The following is a 25,351-nucleotide window of genomic DNA, read 5'->3' on the forward strand; positions in this document are numbered from 1 at the left end:
TGATGTATTTCAGTTATCTTGCAAACCTGACCTGTTAGTGGGCCCTGAGGACAGGGTTGATGACCGCTGATTTAAGGGTAAACGTTTGTCGCCATTCCACAAGCGGGTGCAATATGTTGGGTATCAATTTACTCAATGTAACATTATCTTTCACAATATAAAAAATAAAAATTGGGCTAACTTTACTGTTGTCTTATTTTTATAATTCAAGTGTATTTTTTTTTCCCAAAAAAGTGTGCTTGTAAAACCTCTGCGCAAATATGGTGTGACAAAGTATTGCAACGACCGCCATTTTATTCTTTAGGGTGTTAGAACCACCAAACATTATCCATTTTTTTTTCTAAGTAATTTTCTAGCAAAAAAACTACTTTTTAACTTGTAAACAACAAATCTCAAAAGGAGGCTCGGCCCTTAAGTGGTTAACTAAGCTGATTGGCATGGCAAAAAAAAAAAAAAGTGAGATTTGTCTAAAATCTACTTTCCTGGTGCCTTTATGGCAGCATCCGCATGGATTGTACGTATGCTGCCATAGAGAGGCACCAGAAAAGGAAAATTAGAGAGAGGCAAGTATTTAATTTTCCCTTTTAGTGCAGTGGTTCTCAGCCTCAGTCCTCAAGTATCCCTGACAGGACATGTTATGGAAATTTATCTTAGCTAAAATAGCTGTCCAAAATACCAAGCCATTGACTCTGATTTAAAGCACCTATGCAAGATGAAGGAAAACCTGCAAACATGGCCTATTGAGGGTACTTGTGGACAGGGTTGAGAACCACTGATTTAGAGTGCTGCGCTGAAAATCTATCTCAAGACAATCCCATTCTAATTGTGGACATTTGAGGGAAACCAAGCGAGTGTTAGAACCCCTGCTTGTTTTTTTAGGTTGGGCTTTCTGTCCCTTTTCTGAAAATTTGGCTTCACTTCCTGTTACATAGCTAAACAGGAAGTGAGGGTAAAACCCTACCAATGTCTTTCCTTGGGGACATACAAGTCAATCTAACTAGTATCCCCATTAGGCAAATTGCACTCTAGCACTTGAGTTGTGTACACCATAAATTATTAGGTATTTTGCACTTTATTAAAGGCAAATCCACTCTGCAATACAACTGTGCTCGCTGTAAATCTGAGGGGAAGCAAAGATGCGTTTTTTTATTTTCCTTGCATGTCCCCCTCGGATCTCCAGCAACTGCACTTCCAAGTGAACTGGGGGAAAGGGGAGATCTAGGTCCTTGTGTCCACCAGCAGAGAGAAGTTGGGTAGATGCCACACTCCCAATTCTGGAGGCATAAGAATGGTTACAAAGTTGGTTATGTAACCATTATTATGCCTCCAGAATTGGGAGTGTGGCATCTACCCAACTTCTCTCTGCTGGTGGACACAAGAACATACATATATACATATAGATAGATACACACACACACACATATAGATACACACACATATATACACACGTGTGTTTTGAGGCTAAATCATTTAGACATATACCCGACCCACACAAACACCACACCATGTAAAAATAAATAAAAAAATCTTAACTTGCAAATAAGGATCATCTCTTCCTCAGAGAACAGTGAGTGGGGCATGGTGGTGGGAAGAAATTCACAGCAGTACAAGCAGCTTCCTGGGGGGTGTGATGTCATTCCTGTGTGTAATGGTCAGGCACAGGGGTCTTCAAACTGCGGCCCTCCAGTTGTTTAGGATCTACAATTCTCGTCATGTCTGTGAATGTCAGAGTTTTACAATGCCTTATGGGAAGTGTAGTTCCGCAACAGCTGGAGAGCTGTAGTTTGAAGATTCCTGATCACTCTAGCATGTCTTGAAAAAAGGTGTTTTTTCATGTGCCTTGTATAATGCCCAAGAAATATATCTTTTGGAAAATACAAGTGGGTCATGGCACATCTACATTCCAAATTTGGCACTTAAGATGGTTATGCACTATGCAATCTGATTGGCAAATCTCTGTACAACTCGATATTTAGAAAAAATAGGCACTAGGAAGACACACTTGAACAATTAATTAAAATTATAGGAAATCAAACAGGCTCTTGCACTAAATCCAATTTATTTAAGATCTGATTGCAGTGTATGGTCACCTTTAAAGATAAGGATCTAAAATAGGATTTTTAAAACAGCTTACCTGTAAAATCCTTTTCTTTGAAGTACATCACGGGACACAGAGCCATAGTAGTTACTATGTGGGATGTCCCATAGCAATGCCAACTGAAGGGAAGGAGACAACAAAAGTAGGGCACTAAGAGTAGAGGACTTATACTGCAACCTCTATCTACTTGATAGAATCTGGTAAATGTATGGACTGAAGACCAAGTTGCGACCTTGCAGATCTGAGCCATAGAGGCTTGGTGATGCACTGCCCAAGAAGCACTAACAGCCCTGGTGGAGTGTGCTTTAATATGAAAAGGTGGAATTTTCCTTTTTAAGCCATAAGCTTGAACAATCACGTGACAAATCCATTTAGAAATAGTAGATTTCGACAATGCCTGTCCTCTTTTAGGACCATCTGGCAACACAAACAAAACATCTGTTTTATGAATCTCAGCGGTCACCTTCAAATAGACCTTGACCGCTCTCACCACATCAAGAAAATGTAGTGACCTTTCTTCCACAGAACGATGTTCTGGAAAAAATGAAGGCAGAATATCCTGGTTTAAATTAAAACCTGACACTACCTTCGGTAGGAATTTAGGATGAGACCGCAATACAACCTTATCCTTATGAATACTCAAATATGGCTCTTTACAAGAGAGTAATGCCGACAGGACTAAATTCAAGTCCCAAAGGTTCAGGAGTGACCTAACTGGAGGATTAATCCATGTTACCCCCTGAATAACGTTACGAACCAGAGAGTGTGAAGCAAGTGGTAGTTGAAAAAATACTGATAAGGCCGATACCTGGCCTTTAATAGTACTCAAGGCCAGCTTCATTTCCAATCCTATCTGCAGAAATTCAAGGATCCTACCTATGACATATTTCCTGGAGTGCCAACCTCTGGATTCACATCAGGAGACATATGCCTTCCAGACTCTATAGTATATGACTCTGGAGGCCGGCTTCCTAGCATTAACTAATGTAGAAACTACTGAAGCCAATAGCCCACAGTCTTTCAGAATGTGGGTGCCAATAGCCAGACCATTAAATTTAGTGTTTATAAGGTAGGATGGAATAACGGACATGGCGAGAGAAGGTCTGGCCATAGTGGTGGAGTCCATGGGTCCCATACCACCATCTTTACAATGTCTGCAAACCAAGATCACCTGGGCCACAAGAATCACCTCCTTCCCTTCCTGCTTAATCCTGCGAAGAAGGCGCAGAAACAGCAGAACAGAAGGGAATGCATAGATCAGTGAAAAACGATCCCACGGAAAAACCAAAGCATCTGTTCTGCATGCCATCGGATACCTTGTCCTTGACACAAAGTTGTCGATCTTGCTGTTGAACCTGGACACAAACAGATCCATGTCCGGAATTCCCCATCTTTAACATATTGACAGAAAGATATCGGGGTGAAGAGACCATTCCCCCGGGAACAACTGTCGGCAACTCAAGTAGTCCGCCTGCCAATTCTCTATTCCTGGGGATGAAGATTGCTGACAGACGAGGAATGTTGTCTTCTGCCCAAGGTAGGATATGATTCACCTCTCTTTGGTCCGCAGGACTTCTCATGTCCCCTTGATGATTGATATATGCCATTGCTGTGGCATTGTCGGATTGGATTCCGACAGGACAATTCCGTAGTCCGAGCATCCAGGCATACTGCCCAAATCTCTAGAATATCAATGGGCAAGGTAATTTCTGATTTGGACCATTTCCCTTGGACAGACGCTTCTTCCAGGACTGCTCCTCAGCCCTGAAGGAAGGAAGCGCAAGTATTTCTGGTGAGCGGGGAAAAAAATAATCGGCACAGGCAGATAAGCATCCTTGATATCGATTGACGTCAGTTGAAAAAAATTCTATAAGTATCAACACACCCTGTGGTAAGGTGGATACAACAAAAAACAAAAACGTGCCACGGCCTAAGTTCAAATTTGGACAGAGAAGAAAAATTGGGCAATGGACTTTTTAAGCACTATACAATAATATATTAAAATTTAAATTTTTATTTACGAAATATAGACAATTGTTACAAGGCATTTTTAAAAGCCAAGATTGATCAGAGACACATCCCTCTAGTGTTCCTACTCCTTTGTAACAGTATTATATTAGAATAGAATTGAGTATAGTATGCATATTTTGTTTGTTTTTTACTAGCTGATCAGAACTAATAGCTCCGAAAGAAGGTGTGTGAAACATGTCAAGCAAGAGTTTAACATCACCGTAGAACCCCTCTGGCTTCTCCACTTCACTTTGGTTTATTTATTACATTGCAGAGAATGTGCCATTTATTAACTATTCTAATTTAAAAGCATGAACAGTTAGGGGAGGCTTTAGTGAACTCAAACCAGAAGGGGGCTTATTGACTGACTCCGCTACTGTCAGTAAAAATGTGGGGCAGACCAATTCAATGAGAGACTGTACCAACAATCTTTCTTGCGAACCTAATCCTTCCGTATTAGGTTCTTCGGAAGAGGAGCCACCAGCCTCTTCCTAGTCTACTGCGAGAAATTAGTCATCTCTCACCCCTTGTTCCTCAGCATGAGGGTCCTGAGCAATGAACAGGGACCTGTTACGCTTAGTCCCACTCTGGGATGCGATTAAAGCGTACATTTTTTGCTCCAAGCCTAAAATGGTTGAAGAAAAATCCTCCTTAGTAATATATATATATATATAGGGACTGCAGTATTAAGAGCAGCTGCAACACTCATCACTCCTGATGGCTTACTCTGACCAGCCATATTACTCTCAGGAGAGTATGCCATCTTTTTTTGAGACGGTTCTAGGCTTCCGTGTGACTGTAGAAGTCTTTCTATAGCCCATTTTGAGGTGTTTTTACCACTCCTTCCGACCATAGCCCAATGCACAAAGCAGTGGTACTACCAGAAGGAACGTATCCATGGCTTGAGCAATAGTCCAGCCCTGTTGCTGCTATCAATGTTCAGCCTGATGCACTAGTAAAAAGGAATGCCTGTGTCACCAAACCTTTTTCATGCCACCTTTGCTCTTGTGTCCCCCCCCCGCAGCAGCAACAACGCTTTCTCTTTCCCGCTCTGGGCATTCCTCCACGAAGAGGGGAGAAAAAAAACAAAACAGCAAGGGGCTGTCTGGTGGGGAGAAAGAAACCCCTTAGACTTATTGGAGGTCTGCTGCTGGCTGGAGGAAAGGAAACTGCTGTTCCTGGACACATCGTGTGCTCTCAGAGAAGCATGAGACAGTAAGTGCTCTATGCAGCACTCAGTGGTGACACATAGGCATGACAACATTCACTAAATTTAAAAAGGAGACATTCATAAGAAAATTTCTTAGAAAATTCCACTTAACTTTTCCGCCACAGGGTTTTCTGTGGTAAAACCAACAGACCCAATCTTTAGCCTTCACGGTGGGTTCTGTTAAATCTTCAGGAGCTGGGGATCCTCAGGGAAGACCACAATTCTGGACCTGTAATAGCACCACTATCAGTAAAACTTTATGGCCTTACTACCAAATGTGCTAGATCCCGGGGTCCAGCTCTTTGAAAGAGAAGCGTTTACAGGCAATACCTTGTTTCTTTGGACACAAGGCCCAGGTACCATTCAATTTGGCCTAAAAGACACTTTGAATTGGCTCCTCCTGCATGGCTAGCCCCAGCAAGGATTTCATCTAGTGGAGCTCAGCACAGCACATCTTTACACGTAACCAAGACCTTAGACACTGGCGAAAAAACTGAGGTACTCCCAGTAGTGGGAGGGATTATATAGGGAATGCACTTTGTCTTAGGGCATGGCAGTGTCCTACACCTGAAGATGGCCTAGAACCCACATAGTAACTACTATGGCTGTGTGTCCCGTGATGTACAATAAGAAAAATGAATTTATTAGCTTTAGAAACACTTCTCTGTTCTTTGTAATGTAATGAAAGATATGGGGGGGGGGGGGGGGGGCGCAGGAAAACAAACAAGACACACATTTCAAAGATATATTAGAAGTGATAGTAGGTTCTCAGCTAATTAACCCTGTTGATGCCAATCTCATTCCTAATTGCCTAACAAAACACATCTAATTAGATGAAATTAACCAATCGTATTGGGTGTGCACTATTATCAATGAGAAAACCACAGTTTACATATTGAAGGTATTTATTATCGTTATTTGCGATTCAATGTGCGCCTGTTTGTACGTTCAATTAATGACTTTTTGAGCGCACCAATTAATGTATAAACTGGTGTAAGCGCCTTCTTAGTGAATGGCCCTCAAAGTCAGATAGACTTTAAGTCTTCTATGGTTATGAATTTATCGTCAAGTACAAGTAGTTTGTGTTTTTCTCTTGCTAGAGAAACAATAAATCTGGTTGCAGCCAAGTTGGACCCCTACTGCTGTGTGGACTATCCGTCCAAAATAACCCATACGGTCTACCCCCAAAAAAAAAAAAAAAAAAAATCACAATAATATATACAGAAACATTCAGAGAGAGATTTTATAACCCTTATGCAATTAAGGGTGTTACCACTAAACATCTAACCCTTTCCTGAGTATGTTTCATCCCCCCTACTGAAGGTTGATTTATTTTAAAGTCCAGTTGTGAGAGTCACCTTGTAACAACTGTACTATAAGGACACAGATCTATGACCTTGTGCAGGAATCTTACTGCTAGAGCAATCAGTAAAACCTCTGCTTTACAATGCATTACGCCACATTAAACATACACATGCAGACTATGGCGCAGTATGTTGAACTGGCACTTGCATTGCAGTGAGCCAAAAAACACACATACCATTCATTGTGGTGCCCTGCATTTAACCACTTCAGCCCCAGAGCATTTGGCTGGCCAAAGACCAGAGCACTTTTTGCGATTCGGCACTGCGTCACTTTAACGGACAATTGCGCGGTCGTGCAACATGGCTCCCAAAATGGACATCTTTTTTCCCCCCCACAAATAGAGATTTCTTTTGGTGATCACCTCTGCGGTTTTTATTTTTTGCGTTAAACAAAAAAAAAAAAAAAGCATTATTTTTTACTTTTTGCTATAATAAATATCCCCCAAAAAAATATATTAAAAAATTTTCCCTCAGTTTAGGCTGATACGTATTCTTCCACATATGCACCAATTACTGTGTAAATGTGACTGGCAGTGAAGGGGTTAACTGTGTCATAGGGAGAGATTCTAACTGTGGAAGGGGTAGGGGCTGTGTGCAACAAGACACTGATCATCACCGCACCCAATTACAGGGAGCTGTGATCAGTGACAGCGTCACCAGGCAGAACGGGGAAATGCGTATTTACACCAGAATTTCCCCTCTCTTCCTCTCCGTGAGACGATCGTGGGTATCCCCACAGTCCTAGAGTCAGCGGTACCCACGGAGCTTGCGGCGGGCACGTGCGCATGCCTGCTATCCAAGCCTCACAAGATCACATACAATAACGTGATTTGGCGCAGCAGAGTCAACCTGCCGCAATAAAACTGGTCCGCAAGCGGTTAAAGAAATGGGAGTTGTGGTTTTTAGTGTGTTAAGGTGCACTGCTAGCCCATTCAAAAGGGCTAAAGGAAAGCTGTACTGAGAAAATACAAAAAGGCAGACATTGTCAACCTCATTCCTACAGCCAGGAAAATAGGATTTTTTTTTTTTGTACTCACCGTAAAATCCTTTTCTCTGTAATTCACAGACCGACACAGCTCCTCTCTTAGCCATTGGGTTGTTATGCCCTATTACTAAGAGATACTAGGCATTAGTTGTAATACAACACTCAGAACTCTTAGCTCCGCCCAGGGGGCGGTCCCTTGCTCAACAACCCTCCACCCTGCCATGCAGTCATCAGTAAGTCAACAAGCAGTATAATGTAAAGATAAAAAGGAGGGGCGGGTGCTGTGTCGGTTGGTGAATTACAGAGAAAATGATTTTACGATGAGTACAAAAAAAAAAAAAAAAAAAAAAAATCCTATTTTCCCTTATATTCACCGACTGACACAGCTCCTCTCTTAGCCATTGGGACGTCCGCAAGCAGTGCCAAACGACGGGTGGGAAAACAGCATATAAAACTAAATCCACCATGGAAAGTGGGAACTAGTGAAACTTTACCCACAAAAAACAGTGCATAGAGAAATCCACCACAAAACCAGGGTACCCTCAACAGGAGTGACTACCTACAACTGCACCAAAATCTGTGGAATGTAATGAAACCGCGCATTAACTTAACGGTACTGTGTTTTTATCGAAAAAACAGGAAAAAGAGAAAATATATTGCATATTCAATTGCAACTATACGGCCGCTTGCAAAACTTTGCGGCCAAAACAGGCATCAGCCGCTGCACTGACGTTTACCTTGTAAAACTTGGTAAACGTGTGGACAGACGACCAGGTCGCAGCTTTACACACCTGAGCGACAGACACTTGGTGTTGGAAAGCCCAAGAGGTTCCGATTGCTCTTGTGGAATGGGCCGTGACCTGAAAGGGGGGCACCTGCCCCTTCAAGGCGTAGGCTTGTACTACAATCTGTCTGATCCACCTGGAAATGGTGGCCCACGAGACCTCCATTCCTTTCTTGGGACCAGCCACCGAAACAAACAGGAAGTCTGACTTCCAAAAGGAAGCCGTGGTAGAAAAATACACCTTCAGAGCCTGAACCACGTCCAGAGCATGAAGGGCCACCTCCTTAGGGTGTTTTGGCTTAGGACAGATAGATGGTGCTCAGGCTTCAATAAAATGGCCACCCAGCGTCCAGCACAAAAAAAAAAAAAAAAACACACAGGGAAAATGGCTCAGGAGCACATGCTGCCACTAGAGAACACTGAAAAACATGTTCAGGCTTCAAGAAAATGTCCACCAGTGTCCTGGATAGGAGATCACTAGGAAAATGGCAGCTGAAGCCCAGGATAGCATGCTGCCCTTACCCACACCTAAAATGGCCACCAAAGCAGCTCCATGAGGTACAGGGAGAAAACGATGGGATTGAACACAGCGCTGTACAGGACATCAGCAAAACCTCACAGACACCTTCCAGGGGCATGAAGAACAGGACACCACTAGCCAGCGCAGCCCCCCAACCCAGGTGAGAACCCCTGCATAGACACACACACATGCAGCATCCCCCCAGAGAGGGGAGAAGAGAGAGGGAGGGAGGTGAGGGATCCTCAAATCGACCTCCCAGGGAATGCCCAGCTGCGCAGCCCCGCTGAGGCAGAAAGAGCTGTACTTATCAGTCCTGAAGAGCTGGGAGACATTCCATCACAGACCCACTCCCTGATCAGTACAGGGTGGCTGCTGGGCCGGCATACTGTGACGCAGACATCAGTAGCCCGGTCATATGTATGCCCCGGAGCATAAAAGCTCACCGACCACCTCTGGAGCTGAGGTTTCGCCATGGCCTGATTAGCACGTAGCTGCCGCCTGCACACGCATGATGGCCAGACTGGGGAGACTACAAGTATAAGTGTTATCCAGCCTGTCACCCAGCCGGCTGTTGATGGTAGATCACAGGATCATTCATCTTGCGCAAAAAAAAAAAAAAAAAAAAAAAAAAAGCACGGACCGATGGGCCCACAGGGTTCCTAGGTCCTTCTCCTTCACTAGGTAAAATAAAACTGATGACTGCATGGCAGGCTGGAGGGTTGTTGCCCAAGGGACCGCCCCCTGGGCGGAACTAAGAGTTCTGAGTGTTGTATTACAACTAATGCCTAGTATCTCCTAGTAATAGGGCATAACAACCCAATGGCTAAGAGAGGAGCTGTGGCAGTCGGTAAATATAAGAGAAATTGGTATTTACATAAGGGATAGTTAACCACTGCATTCATACTCCCTCTGTACAGATGTTCTTTAACCTAAGCTTAGTTTTATTTTAGGTTGCTGGCTAAACAAATAAAACAGACAGATATCCCCCATCCACACAAACAAGGTGGAGCTGTATCCACTGCTGTTACACGGATTTCCTAACATGTCAAATGGGAAACGCCACACACTGATCCAAATTCATCGGGTTCCCACTGAACCAGCCACATTTTGAACAACGTATGGGCAGCTTTAGGATAGAATGACCCCCTCCAAACAGCAACTCAACTCTATTTGGAGTCTATGATGCACAACCAGAAACCACCACAACATAACAAAAAAAAAAAAAAAAAAAACTTTATTGATGTTTAGCAATATCACCATTCAGCAAATTTTGTGTTACAAATTTACCTTTGGTTACAACTTACTTGCATATTGTGGTGTCTTAATAGACCATGCCTAGCTTTGGAATGTTTATACTGGGAAAAGTGAATAATATCGGTTACAGGTTTGTAGGGTGTCCGCGTGCAGTGCTTGCTAATTAGTACTATGTGTTTGACAATATTTGGTTGCCCTGTGTTTAGTAAAGGTTGTTAAGTACAGTATAGCTTTAAACTGAAATTCTCCCAAACAAAATGTGATTATTCTAGGACTGAGGCACAGGAAGCATTAATTTGATTGGATAATGCAAGTAAGCCCTTATGCTATACAACTGTACAGATAAAAGGAGAAAGTACAGACTGACGTGTGACCATCTTAAAATCGTGCTTTTTTTAAGTCATAACAACCTGGTGTTTTTTTGTACACTATGAGCACCGATGTGGTCATACCCTCATGTCTGTGTCTGGGCTATATTACGAATCCCAAAGGTGTGGTTGTGCTATGTCTGCCAACTTGGAGAAAGGTGAGATGATGAAGGAGGTAGGGAGAGACTTCCGCTAATCCAGTGTGGAATGTGTGCTGCTGGGCTAGGGTTTGTACATGATAACAGATTCATCGTATTACACAGTATTCCTCAGGGTGATGATAACATAGCTCATAACAAGATGACATAGGCACAGGATCAAAGGGAGGTAACAAAAATGTAACTATGCAAAGAGGAGAACATGTTTCTCTCCTAAACCCAGTAAACTTAACAGGAAACATAAAAATAGCAGTAACAAACAACATAGAACAAAAAAAAAAAAAAAAAAAAAAAGAGGGGAAACGAAAAAGTAACAGATAAACAAGTTCTAGCTTCTAAACCTTTACATGGGTGTACATGTGCATTGGTGTACTGTAATCCCTAAAGGAGTAAAGATACTCATCTATGTTATGCCACAGTAGAGGGTGATGTGGTTGTTCAGTAGTTTAGATAACATGAGTGTTGCAGTTCAACAATAGGTGTAAACACATAGCATCTGTAAAGCTTCCCCTTAGACATAAGATAAATGTCATCTCACAGTGTTATATCTATGGAAAGCCTGCACGGCCAGCTATCCAGTCTCCGTAAAAATCAATACTTTCTCCTCGGTAAAGACGACATTGCAGGCATCTACGCGATGCATAAACATGCTCCGCTAATATGTGCATGCATGTATGTGCCACTGTCATTCTAAAGAATTGGCTAGCTCTTCTTACCAGCATCTCGTACCTACGGGCAGTTTGCATTATAATTTAATATCCACTTAGCTATACCAGTCCATCAGCACCAACAGCCCTCTGAAAGGGTACAGGGTGAATGACAAAGTTCAAACTTAATTGGTCAGTGCCCACTACTCAGTGCACTCCTGTGACGAAGTGCAAAACTTTCAGCGTGCAGCTCGCTCTGAGCACCCATAGCTCCAGGGTCTTCTGTATCCACAAGGGAAGACTTTTCTTCACACTCTTCAGGGACCCCAGCTGGTTGGGAAGACCCATCTAAACACAACAGTGATATTGGAAATCAGTTCACAGATACCATAGGAGGAAATATACATTGGCATACTAAAACAAGCTAAGAAAAAAAAAAAAAAAAAAAAACTGCAATACTACACTATTAAGTCACAATAACCTGTGGCTAAACTGAACTGCATTCAGAAAATGAGGCCACATGTTTGAACCAGTCTGGTGAAGGCATTAAGATGACTATGCTCTACAGCTTTTGATATTTTGAATAACGAACCCAGATCCTCTGTGTGTTCTACTTTTTTGGAATCAAATGGGAAAGAGGTATATCTCTCAGAATAAGTGACAGATCTACTTGTGTATGGCCAACTCCAAATTACATTCACTGTTGGGACCTGGATAGTGTATAGATATATATAACTATTATGCCCCATGTCGCTTTAGTGGTGCTTCAAAGCCTCCATAGAAGTCTATGACAAAGCTTTCTTGAAGCACCTAAAGCTTTAGCAAATTTGTTTAAGAGGTATTGCAGGTGATAGATAGTGTGTGTGTATGAATATAAATATATGAAAAAAAAAAAAAAAAATTATATATATATATATATATATATATATATATATATATATATATATATATATATATATATATATATATATATATATATATATATATATATATATATATATATATATAATATAATATAATATAATATAATATAATATTAGTGGTGCACCGAAATTTCGGCAGCCGAATTACATAAACAGCCGATACCGAAAAGGGGGCGTGGTCTGCCCCGGGTGCCACCCATTGTGGGAGTATCTCTCTTTCCTGCTCTCCTTGTGTTACCAGGGGCATACCCACCCAGGGGCAGACCGTCGCCTGCTTCATCATAGGAATGCCAGCTTCCCTCTATGCACAGAAAAACCCTGTCCTCACCCCGGCCAATCTACCATTGCAGGTTAGGTGTCCAGCTGCGGCTCCTCCCCACGTGGCTGCCTAGCAACGGGACACTGTAGATGGTGAAGTGGTGGCCTAAGGTACTACGGTGTGACGGCGTCCAAGGAGGGAAAAAAGAACGTGGGTGGGAAGGCGGCAGAGGAGAGGACCAGAGGAGAGCCCGGAGTTCTACAAACTCCAGATCTGGGACCTCGGGGGGCTTCCTGGAGAGGTGATGGTGGAGGAGGCTACAGGTCTCAGCATGCCCTGACTGGAAGAGGAGCAACAATTTTAAGGTAGCTCTACAATTCCCTGCATGCCGTGTAAAAGTAAATGTTTTCATGAAAGCGCATCAAACTCCTGCATACCACCTTGCCAGACACGCATACTGATCTAATGGTAGCACATCTAAAAACCTAAAAACATAGAAAATGTGACAGGGAAAAGAACGCACCACACTCACGTGGTTCCAGCTAAAGTCATGTTTGTGCATTTTCATGTGCATTTGCAGCACATAAAAATGTAGCTGCAGTGGTATAATTGAAGCTTATTGGGATCCTTCTGACTCTGACCATCTCCTGTACCATGTCCCCACTCTCTGACCATCTCCTGCATCATATCTGCTAGAGGTACACTGCATGTAAATTTTGCTAATACTATTAGCAATGTGTTATATAAAAATGTATAAAGTCATTTTCGGCCTAGTGTATTTTTCATTTTCGGCACGAAAAAACCCATTCAGTGCACAATATATATATATATATATATATATATATATATATATATATATATATACACATATACACATATACATATACATACATATACATACATATACATATACACACACACACGCGTGCACACAGGGCACCTGCCAAGCTTCAGAAATCACCAACAAAGCATCACCAACGCATCAACACAGCATGTTGAAGCTAAAGGTACTTTAATATGTGTTGAAGTCAAAGCAAGTGTGCCCTTAAAGTGACATTAGAGAGAAACTGCAGTCTGCTCACATAGTAAGGTTGCATAAAGACACCAGTCCATCCAGTTCAACCTGAGTGAGGTGTGGGTGCGTGTCTACAATTGTCCCATCTCTGTACATTGTGTCTCATTAAGATGTTCCTCTATTATATATTTAAAAAAAAGGTACCCATATAGCGCCGTCAATTCACACAGCGCTCCACACATACATTGCACACTCACATCGGTCCCTACCCTCAAGGAGCCCACATTCCAAGGTCCCCAAAACTCACATTCATATACTAGGGCCAATTTTTTTTTGGACAAAAGCCAATTAACCTACCAGCATGTCTTTGGAGTGTGGGAGGAAACCGGAGTGCCCGTAGGCACAGGGAGAACATGCAAATGCCAGGCAGGTAGTGCCGTGGTTGGGATTCGAATCAACGACCCTTTTTACTGCTAGGCATGAGTGCGACCCACTACACCACTGTGCCGCCACATAATTTGTAATAAAACAGCTTTGCTATTCTGAAGCTTCCCTCCAACCACTTTGCATATTCATTTATGTATACACACTGATTTTGTACTTCCCAAATATGCTGTAGAAATCTCCCTCCACTAAGTCTGGCTGCAGCCATTTTAACTGAGCAGCTGAAGCTGCTGCCTGTTAACTTCCTGGATTTTCTTACACACACACACACACACACACACACACACACACACACACACACACACACACACACACACACACACACACACACACACACACACACACACACACACACACACACACACACACACACACCTCTGCTTACCTGCTTATTTCTCCTCTGGATGAATACACAGATCTCTGCAGTCTCCTGTTCGCTCCGCCCTCATCCAGCCCCCTCTAGCTCTGCAGCTCTCATTGGCCATCCTACGACTATTTCCCCCTCCCTTTCTGGCAAACTCATGAGCTATGCATGAGGTCATAAGCCTAGGCTAATGACCAAACAGGAAGTGAGCTGACAGGTATTTATTGGCAGAAAAAAAATTTTGCTAACCAAAGTTAAAACAATAATAATAGATGGAAAGTGAAAAATAGATAACAGGGACATTAGGTAATGGATGTGTGTGATTTTTGGAGAAAAGTGAGATCGTTTGCTGTCACTTTGAGGCCTCATGCACACTGAATTTTTTTTGCAGCTGCTTCTAGGAGTGTCTGGTGTTTTTTTTTTTCCCTGCCTCTAAACCACCCCCTGCATGTTAGCCTATGTGTCCATGCTGCCAAAAAGCTGCTACCAGGAGGGAAAGGCTTCCTGGAGTGTTTGCAAAACATCCTGTGTGCCTGAGGCCTAAGAATCATCCTTACCAGTATCTCTTTCTCCATCTTCACCATGCCCAAGTGTCTCTGCGGCTGGTGGGCTATCTTCATCTGTAAAAAAGAAAAATTCCTATTAGAAGCCCATCTAGATATATACCTATAACATTCTCCGTTAGTACCTAGTCCATCCTAATTAACCACTTCAGCCCCAGAAGATGTTATCCCCTCCTGACCAGAGGACTTTTTGCGATTGGGCACTGCGTCACGTTGACAATTATGCGGTCGTGCGACGTTGCACCCAAACAAAACTTGACGTACTTTTTTCCCAAAAATAGAGCGGATGATTGCTGGGGCTCCTAGTCATAAGTCAGGATTAAAATAAAAATAAAAATTCAAGACTTGGAAGAATATTTAACCTCAGAATGTTGAAGATGTCAATGGTGAGAACTGATCGTAAAGCAGATACCCTGAAATGCACTACCAGCTACTGTTCAGATTTTCCCTGACTTTTAGAGGTATAAAGTTGTATCTGGACCTCTTAGCACTGGTGTGGTGCTTCAGTTTCATATTTTGTTACATTACTGTACAAGCCAAGGAGACGGACGATCCTCTGGGATGTAGAAGCTGCCTGCCCGGGAACCAGATCATTTACATCAACAGCAATACTTTAAGATAATACCAGTGAGAGAACCCTCTGGATCCAGTGCTATTTTTCCGCTTTCCTCAACCATAAAGCAGGACAGGCACATACAACAAATTACTTTATCCATCTGTTTTAGGAGTTTAGATCACATGATCTGCATGTCCGCTCTCCACTGACGTCATATACGCATCTGCTGGTTCCTTATCCTGCTGTTTTGAAACGCACGCCGTGCCTGGTTGAACAGTGGGCGTATCTACCTCAAGCTATACATGGCATTGCTAACTTATAGCACATGTTAATGTAAGTGTGCATTTCTCTATGTTTGCTTGTTCCCCCTTGGTATCAAACAGGTTTGCGCTATGATTGCATATCTTTACTCCCAAGCTTCATTACCCGATTTCCACTAAAGCTAAAGGAATGGTTTTCAGCTTTAATGCTGATTGAGAGAGATATCAAAAAAGCCTAATATGAATGTAGAGTCTAAGGTTCTGGTGAGTGTGCATTGCATAATTTATGGTGGAGCACTACTTGAAAGTTTATATCTGCTCTGAATCACGGTGTTTGAACTCCTCTTTTAGGTGAAGATTTATTATTGAAGAATTTTTTTTTTTACTTTTACGGTACAACGTGGTTATTTTTAATTTTCTTTTTGCTGTTTGATGTGAATTTGACACGCTATTAATCACTTTGCATCCGCGCTATAGCCGAAAGACTGCTACAGCGCGGATGCAACCTGCCGGGAGGGTGTCCCTGGACATCCTGTTTACTTCCGCAATGCGCGCTCCTGAGAGCACGCATCGGGGAAGTTCTGTGTTGGCCGTGTCCCTTGGACACAGCCAATCACAGATTGCTGTAAATGGCCAATCACAGCGGCCGTTAACAGCGTGATTGGCGATGTAAACATATGAGATAATCTCTCAGCACCGCTCTCCCTCCTCATACAGAGACAGCATGTGAGGAGGGAGAGATGAACGGCTGCAGCGGCCAGAAGTTCCAAAAAAAAAAAAAGTGTAAAATAAACTGCCAACTGTACCCAGTGCCATGTGACAGATGGCACTGATGACATCAGTGCCATCTGTCATCAATGCCACGTGCTTTCTGTTATCAGTGTCATGCGTCAATGCCACGTATCAGTGCCATGTATTAGTGCATCGTATTAGTGGCATCTGTCATCAGTGCCACATCAGTGTCACGTATCAGTGTCATATGTCATCAGTGCCATGTGTCATTGTCCTGGTGCTCCAGGGCCTAATTTATGCTCCTAGAACACGTGATGGTGCTCCCTGCATGTTGGGCCTCTCTAAGTGGCTAGGCTGTGGAAAAGTCCCGCACACATGGTATCATAATACTCAGGAGTAGCAGAATTTATTTTGGGATGTCATTTGTGCTATACACACATGCCATGTGAGAGAAATAACCTATTACAATTTTGTGGGAAAAAAAAAAAAAAATCTTCATTTTGCAAAGAATTGTGGGAAAAAAAAAATGACATCAAAAAGCTCACCGTGCCTCTTACTAAATACCTTAGAATGTCTACTTTCAAAAAAGGGGTCATTTGGGGGGCATTTCTACTTTCCTGGCTTGTTCAGGTCACAAGAAATGAGATCGGCCACCAGTACATCAGATGTGATCAATTTTGTATGATTCTATAACTTTCACAAAGACCAAATAATATCCACCAATTTGGGTTATTTTTACCAAAGATGAGTAGCAGTATAAATTGTGGCCAAAATTTATGAAGAAAAATTATTTGCATAATTTTATCACAGAAACAAAGAAAAATTTGTTTTTTTTTCAAAATTTCCGGTCTTTTTTCATTTATAGCGGAAAAAAAACCCCCAGAGGTGATCAAATACCACCAAATGAAAGCTCTATTTGTGAGATAAAAAAAAAAAATTCATTTGGGTACAGTGTTGCATGATTGTCATTCAATTCAAAGTGTGAGAGCACCGAAAGCTGAAAATTGGTCTGGGCAGGAGGGGGGTTTAAGTACCTAGTAGGCAAGCGGTTAATGGATGAAGGTTTATTATGAGATAGCGTCACACCTTTCCTTATACATTTTATTCACGAATTGGAGTATCCACTCTTAAAGGGGCAGCTTCACTCGTGTTTTGATTGAGTTTTTTTTATTCACAAATTCTTATCACTTTATATTTTTACACTTTCTGCATCCGTAAAGCAGGGCAGGCACATACAACAAATTACTCTAGCCATCTGGTTTAGGAGTTTAGATATTTTCCACATTAGTAGTGGCCTTTGCAGCTGCAGAAACTGAGATGTGTGTTAATATTTTGTACGTATAGCTATTAAACGTAATTATTTTTTATTATTATTAACAGCCTGTCATTGGAGGCAGATTCTAGAACAGCTTTTGTTTGGCCTGGAATGTTGCGTAAATGTAAAAATATAACTTATTTTTTCATCGAGTAGGGAAGGATTAAATCTCAGTCAAAATATATTTTGCTGTGTGCCCAGTTGGGTAGATTTCTTTTCACTTCCTGTTTTGGAGACACAAATGGAAATCCCTTGAAAGTGAAAATTACAATTTTAGAGAGTCATCACAGAAGAGAGATGTCTCCTATTGGATAGTTTTCCCAATAATAATACAGAATGTTAAAATTTCCCTTTAGTTACTATCTTGATAACAGTGGTCACCAAGATAAATAGAGAGATGAAGGCCCATTGTAACTGGATGTTGTTCTGTTAAGAGGATTATAACACCAATGCTATATCATATTTGACTGTATGTACATGGAGATGCATGGTTGTATACAATTGCTTATTGGAATAATCTACTTAACCTGGCTTTCTGTAATTGTTTTTGTCATTTCGTACATTAAAAATAATGAAAACAGATTATACAATAAAAAACAGAGGGATGAATTGTAATATAGCAGGAACACTGAGAAATAAACACTTGGCAAAGCGTCTATACTATCCAAAAACATAAAAAAAAAAAAATCTTTATATATTGCTAAAAGAAGCCAAGAATGTACTAAAACTGGTGAAGCTTAAAGAGTATGATCCTGCCACCTAGGGACCATATAACATATTACACTGCCAATAATTGAGCCTCATATCAAGCCATGTATGCTCCTGCCCATGTGCACCCTTCATGTACCAGAACAATTGTTGCATTTCTGGTATAAGCCTTTTGATTCAGCAATAATGTTTCCATTACTTATGATACCAAAGTTGTATAAGCAAGACCATATTTTTTTTTGTATATAAAAAGACATGGTTTTAAAGCAACTATTTTTTGCAGCTAAAAATAATTTTTTTGTTCAGTTCTGTGATTTTCCCAAATATTCGACAATAACCTTGTTTTACACTGGCAGAGCAAGCATCATGCAGAAAGCCCTGGGTGCATGAGCGATTGGCAAGGATTCTGGAAGAATTTTTTTCTTCTTAAATATGTCTCATATACCCAAGGTCTTTGGTTAAAAAAAAACTACAGTATCTGACAAAAGTGAGTACACCCCTCTCATTTTTGTAAATAACTTATTATATCTTTTCATGTGACAACACTGAAGAAATGACACTTTGCTACAATGTAAAGTAGTGAGTGTACAGCTTGTATAACAGTGTAAATTTCCTGTCCCCTCAAAATAACTCAACACACAGCCATTAATGTCCAAATCGCTGGCAACAAAAGTGAGTACACCTCTAAGTGAAAATGTCCAAATTGGCCCAAAGTGTCAATATTTTGTGTGGCCACCATTATTTTCCAGCTCTGCCTTAAAGAGGAAGTAAACCCTGATGGGTTTACTTCCTCTTTTTTTTTCCCTGCAAAGGTAAAGCATAATGGACTACTATGCATCGCATAGTAGCTCATTATGTGTCACTTACCTGACACAGGAGCCAGCGAAGTCGCCGCTGATCCCTGTAGTCCGCCGCATCCATGTTGCTGGTGGCGTCTCGCAGCTTCGACGAATCACAGCGACGAAGCCGCGATGACGTCACTCCCGCGCATGCGCATGGGAGTCGCGTCTCGCAGCTCCGCCGCTGCCACTCGGCGAAGCCGCGATGACGTCACTCCCGCGCATGCGCACAGGAGTCGACAAATTAGGCAAATCCATTCATGGATTTGCCGCATTTAGTGCGCCTGCGCGCCGCTGTCTACGGCGCATGCGCCGTAGACAGCGGTGCCCATTTTCGGGCAAATATCTCCTAAACCATATAGGTTTAGGAGATATTGCTTGGACCTACAGGTAAGCCTTAATCTAGGCTTACCTGTAGGTCCAAGTTGTTTGGAAGGGTTTACTTCCTCTTTAACCCTCTTGGGTATGGAGTTCACTAGAGCTTCACAGGTTGCCACTGGAGTCCTCTTCCACTCCTCCATGACATCACAGAGCTGAAGGATGTTGGATACCTTGCAATCCTCCACCTTCCATTTGAGGATGCCTCACAGATGCTCAATAGGGTTGAGAGACATACTTGGCCAGTCCATCACCTTTACCCTCAGCTTCTTTAGCAAGGCAGTGGTTGTCTTGGAGGTGTGTTTGGGGTCATTCTGTTGGAATACTGCCTTGCTGCCCAGTCTTTGAAGGGAGGGGGATCATGCTCTGCTTCAGTATGTCACAGTACATGTTGGCATTCATGGTTCCTTCAATGAACTGTAGCTCCCCAGCCCATGACACTCCCACCACCCATGCTTGACTGAAGGCAAGACACACATGTCTCTGTACTCCTAACCTGGTTGCCGCCACACGCTTGACACCATCTGAACCAAATAAGTTTATCTTGGTCTCATCAGACCACAGGACATGGTTCCAGTAATCCATGCCCTTAGTCTGCTTGTCTTCAGCAAACTGAATGTGGGCTTTGTGCAACATCTTTAGAAGATTCCTTCTGGGACGACAGCCATGCAGACCAATTTGATGTAGTGTGGCATATGGTCTTAGAACTGACAGGCTGACCCCCTCCCCCCCCCCACACACACACACACACACACACACTTCAACCTCTGCAGCAATGCTGGCAGCACTCATACGTCCATTTCCCAAAGACAACCTCTGGATATGACATTGAGCACATGCTCTCAACCTCTTTGGTTGACCATGGTGAGGCCTGTTCTGAGTGGAACCTGTCCTGTTAAACCATTGTGTGTTCTTGGCCATCATGCTGCAGCTCAGTTTCAGGGTCTTGGCAATCTTCTTATAGCCTAAGCCATCTTTATGTAGAGTAACAATCCTTTTTTTCAGATCCTCAGAGAGTTCTTTGCCATAAAGGTGCCATGTTGAACTTCCAGCGACCAGTAAGAGAATGAACACTAAATTTAACACACCTGCTCCCCATTCACACCTGAGACCTTGTAACACTAATGAGTCACGTGACAACGAGGAGGGAAAAAGTGCTATTATAGGCCGATTTGGAATTTTCCCTTAGGTGTGTCCTCACCTTTGTTGCCAGCGATTTAGACCTTAATGGCTGTGTGTTGAGTTATTTTGTGGGGACAGCAAATATACACTGTTATGCAAGCTGTACACTCACTACTTTACATTGTAGCAAAGTGTCATTTCTTCAGTGTTGTCACATGAAAAGCTAGAATAAAATATTTAAACATGAGGGGTGTACTCACTTTTGTGAGAGACTGTACATATGGGGGCCCAATTACAAAACAGGGAATGATTGGACCACTGATCCAGACGTGTTATATTGTATTTATAAAGCCTATTCAGTGGCCTGGTGTCTGTTTTCCAGACCGTTTCTCCTTTGCTGACAATGGCTAAACATGTACTCTATACTATTCAACCATTTATAATGTGGTAAATTTTACATCCATCCTTCCGATTTTAAGCTTAGTGGTTTCAGATGATGAATCACATAACTCACCATTGAATTCTATAGGAGACCTGTACAGTGAGGGAGTATTAGCTTATTCCTTTTACTATTTTAAAACAACTATATATATGACTTCAGGAAACTGCTGAAGAGAGAAACAATGAAGTCACATGGGCCAATATTTTTTTTATAATCTGCATTTGTATTTTTTTTTCCCTTAAAATATTTATGGCATTTTAAACCAATGCATTCAAATACCACTGATTTCCGTAACAGGACAATGCAGCTCCAGCATACCTAAATACCTTACCTGTCTCAAGGGATCTTCGTCCTTGAATCTCCGTTGTACCTGTTTCAGTGTTGCTTTGCCCTGGGTCAGCCTGTAGAAAAAAATTAAAGCACCAATAAAATTTCAGTTTCTAAAGGAAAAAAAAAAAAAAAAAAAAAAAAAAAAAGATTCCTGAGTGAAACTAGCAATATACCCCTAAAGCCTCATTGACACCCTCAAACCTGTGTTTATATGCATTCAGAAGACATTTCTAAAAGGCATGTAATGATTTTTTTTTATTATTATTTTTTTTTTATTGGTGCCATTCACTCTGTGCATTTAGATGGTTAGTTTAGCTGAATGTAGAGACAACAGAATTCTGTGCGCCTGGGATCCAATTAGAAACTCTAAATGCAGCTGAACACATGTAAACGTGAATAAATGTGTCTATACAGGGCAGCCAGGAGAAACAGGTACAGCGTTCAACTCCACTGCAGGACGTCTGTCAAAGTCTATGGCAGGCTACAGCTGAATGGTGCTGGACATTTTACCTGGTACTGGCATGTATGGTCCTTTCCATTTAGGGACAAAGGTCTGGTGGTTTATACTTTCCAAATAACCTTTGTTGTTTAGAAAAGCTAAAACTCAGGAGTGCCAGTGTGACTGAAGCCCTAGGTTGCATTTATATGTGCATTTAGAGACATATAGTGTATTCCTGCAGCTGCAGTTCTTGTAAGTGTATATGAAGAGCCGCAGCTGGGAAGCCTATGCAAAGGCAATGCCAAGCTGAAAGGAGTATGGGCTGTTTGCATGTATCCACACATCCAGCAGTTACCTTCTTTTGGGGACAGTTGTCTGACACTGGACACAGACAGATTGCATCCAGGGTCAGACATGCGTCCCCAACTGCAGATAACCCCCAGATGTGTAGACACATGCAAATAGCTGCAGCTCCTGTCAGCCTGTCATTGCTTTGTACAGGCTACCTGACTGAAGTTGTTTGCATACACTTATGAGCCTAACTAGAAGAATCCTTCAGATTCTTGCTGCAGAAATCCAATGCAAGCCCCTAATTGCCCATGTAGCTGCTTTTGTATAGGAAAATGTACCTGATGATACAAATGAGAGTGAAGATTAAGATTCAGCTAAGAATAATTCTCATAAGTGAACAAAGACTACAAGTCTAGAGAATATATGAAGTTCAAAGAACCCCGAGGTTATTCAAACATCCATAATTCAGTGCAGAGAGGTATGTTATCCTATAATACACTAAAATTCACACAGACATTGCTAGACAGAGACTGATGGTCACAAGGTGACAAGGATGACTGCAGACAGCGACAGATGCAGACTGACCACCCCACTGACTGGCCTGAATTAAAGAAAAACTAAGCTCTATCAGTGGAATAAAAGCCAAACCCTAAAAGGGAATGACATCATGACCTTTATGGAAGGAGCTTACTGTGGCAGTGGGCGGGGCCAATATTTGACAGGGATTATTACAATGCTCAGTGTATAAACAGAATGATCTAATATCTGAAGATGCTGGTGATGCAGATATATCTAATCTGGATGAAGTGCATTATACAATTATCATTTTGATCTCTTTAGAAGTGCCTTTCCCCGTTCAATACAATACAGATTTGACAGCTGTGATTACTCAGTATGTATCCTGGAGGAACACCGATTATACATCTCCTTTTACTAGCCGAGTGCCACAACTCACCCCCACACGAGACCTCCTAAAACCCCACTGGAGATAGCTGAGCAAAACCACGATGCTCATAAAGATGAAGTTGCTGGAAATGCCAATAACAGCAGACATGACCGGGAAACTATACAACAGGTACCTGTAACAAAATAGTGAATGTCATAATATGGTGAACATAAAAAAATAAAAAATTAATTAAAAAACATGCCAGGGACACAGTTGAGGTGAAATGAATTTGTGTTGTATTTTTTTTTTTTTCAAAACTACTGCCCTTAAGCTTTCCAAAAAGGAGGCCAACCCAATATAAGTTATGTTGAAGTATCCTTAAAATGTAAACACATACACACACACACACACACACACACAGCGTGTTAAATCAAAAATGTGTACTCATTTTAATTAAACCTTTTAATAACTCTGGGCAGACAGGTATACACCATAGAGTGCCATGCAAAAGTATTCAACCCCTTGGCTTTTTACCTATTTTGTTACATTACAGCCTTTAGTTCAATGTTTTTTTTTAAATCTGAATGATATATATGATGGATCAGAACACAATAGTCTAAATTGGTGAAATAAAATTAGAAAGACTTTTTCAGAAATAAAAACACTGATAATTGGCATGCGAGTATGTATTCAGCCCCTTTGTTAAGAAGCCCATAAAAAGCTCTAGCGCAACCAATTACCTTCAGAAGTCACATAATTTTACTAATTATGTCCACCTGTGTGCACTTCAAGTGTCACATGATCTGTCATTACATATACACTACTTTTTTGAAAGGCCCCAGAAGCTGCAACACCAAGCAAGAGGCACCACTAACCAAACACTGCCATGAAAACCAAGGAACTCTCCAAACAAGTAAGCGACAATGTTGTTGAGAAATACAAGTCAGGGTTAGGATATTAAAAAAAAAAAAAAAAATAATCCAAATCTATGATGATCCCTAGGAGCACTATCAAATCTATCATAACCAAATGGAAAGAACATGGCACAACAGCAAACCTGCCAAGAGACGGCTGCAGACCAAAACTCAGACCGGGCAAGGAGGGCATTAAATCAGAGTGGCAGCACAGATACCTAAGGTAACCCTAAAGGAGCTGCAGACTTCCACAGCAGAGACTGCAGTATCTGTACATAGGACGACAATAAGCCGTATGCTCCATAGAGTTGGGATTTATGGTAGAGTTGCCAGAAGAAAGCCATTACTTTCAGCAAAAAACAAAATGGCACGTTTTGAGTTTGCGAAAAAGGCATGTGGGAGACTCCCAAAAATGTATGGAGCAAGGTGCTCTGGTCTGCTGAGACTAAAAGTGAACTTTTTGGCCAAAGAATATGCTATGTCTGGCACAAACCCAACACATCACATCACCCAAAGAACACCATCCCCACAGTGAAACATTGTGGTGGTGGCAGCATCATGCTGTGGGCCTGTTTTTCAGCAGTGGGGACTGGGAAACTGGTCAGAGTTGAAGGAAAGATGGATGGTGTGAAATACAGGGATATTCTTGAGCAAAACCTGTACCACTCTGTGTGTGATTTGAGGCTAGGATGGAGGTTCACCTTCCAGCAGGACCCCAAACACACTGCTAAAGCAACACTTGAGTGGTTTAAGGGGAAACATGCAAATGTGTTGGCATGGCCTAGTCCAAGCCCAGACTGCAATCCAATAGAAAATCTGTGTTCAGACTTAAAGATTGCTGTTCACAAGCGCCAACCATCCAACTTGAAGGAGCTTGAGCAGTTTTGCAAGGAGGAATGGGCACAAATCACAGTAGTAAGATGTGGCAAGCTCATAGAGACTTATCCAAAGTGACTTGGAGCTGTGATAGCTGCAAAAGGTGTCTCTACAAAGTATTGACTTAGGGGCGTGAATAGTTATACACATTGACTATTATTTTGTCCTATTTGTTTGCTTCACAAAAAAAATTTTAAAAATAAAAACCAAACACACACACACACACACACCTTCAAAGTTGTGGGTAAGTTCTGTAAATTAAATGATGCAAATCCTCAAACAACCCATGTCAATTCC

At 41.8% G+C, this 25,351-nt stretch overlaps 1 protein-coding gene across 2 annotated transcripts in view; it reads right to left on the bottom strand.

Moving 5' to 3' along the window:
• Positions 1-10,183: 10,183 nt before the first annotated feature.
• The window catches only part of BSCL2 (BSCL2 lipid droplet biogenesis associated, seipin), a 78,496-nt gene continuing 63,328 nt past the window's right edge, over positions 10,184-25,351 (bottom strand). For both annotated transcript variants that reach the window (XM_077455813.1, XM_077455812.1), the window contains exons 7-10: positions 23,334-23,457; positions 21,650-21,719; positions 14,961-15,023; positions 10,184-11,746 (exon numbers count right to left, since the gene is read on the bottom strand). In XM_077455813.1, coding sequence (XP_077311939.1) covers positions 11,592-11,746; positions 14,961-15,023; positions 21,650-21,719; positions 23,334-23,457 — 412 coding nt within the window. In that variant the 3' untranslated portion in view covers positions 10,184-11,591. The remainder of the gene's footprint in view (positions 11,747-14,960; positions 15,024-21,649; positions 21,720-23,333; positions 23,458-25,351) is intronic.

This window comes from Lithobates pipiens, unplaced genomic scaffold, assembly GCF_037356315.1.
Source record: "Lithobates pipiens isolate NorthernLeopardFrog02 unplaced genomic scaffold, aLitPip1_a1.2 Scaffold_10, whole genome shotgun sequence".
NCBI lineage: Eukaryota > Metazoa > Chordata > Amphibia > Anura > Ranidae > Lithobates > Lithobates pipiens.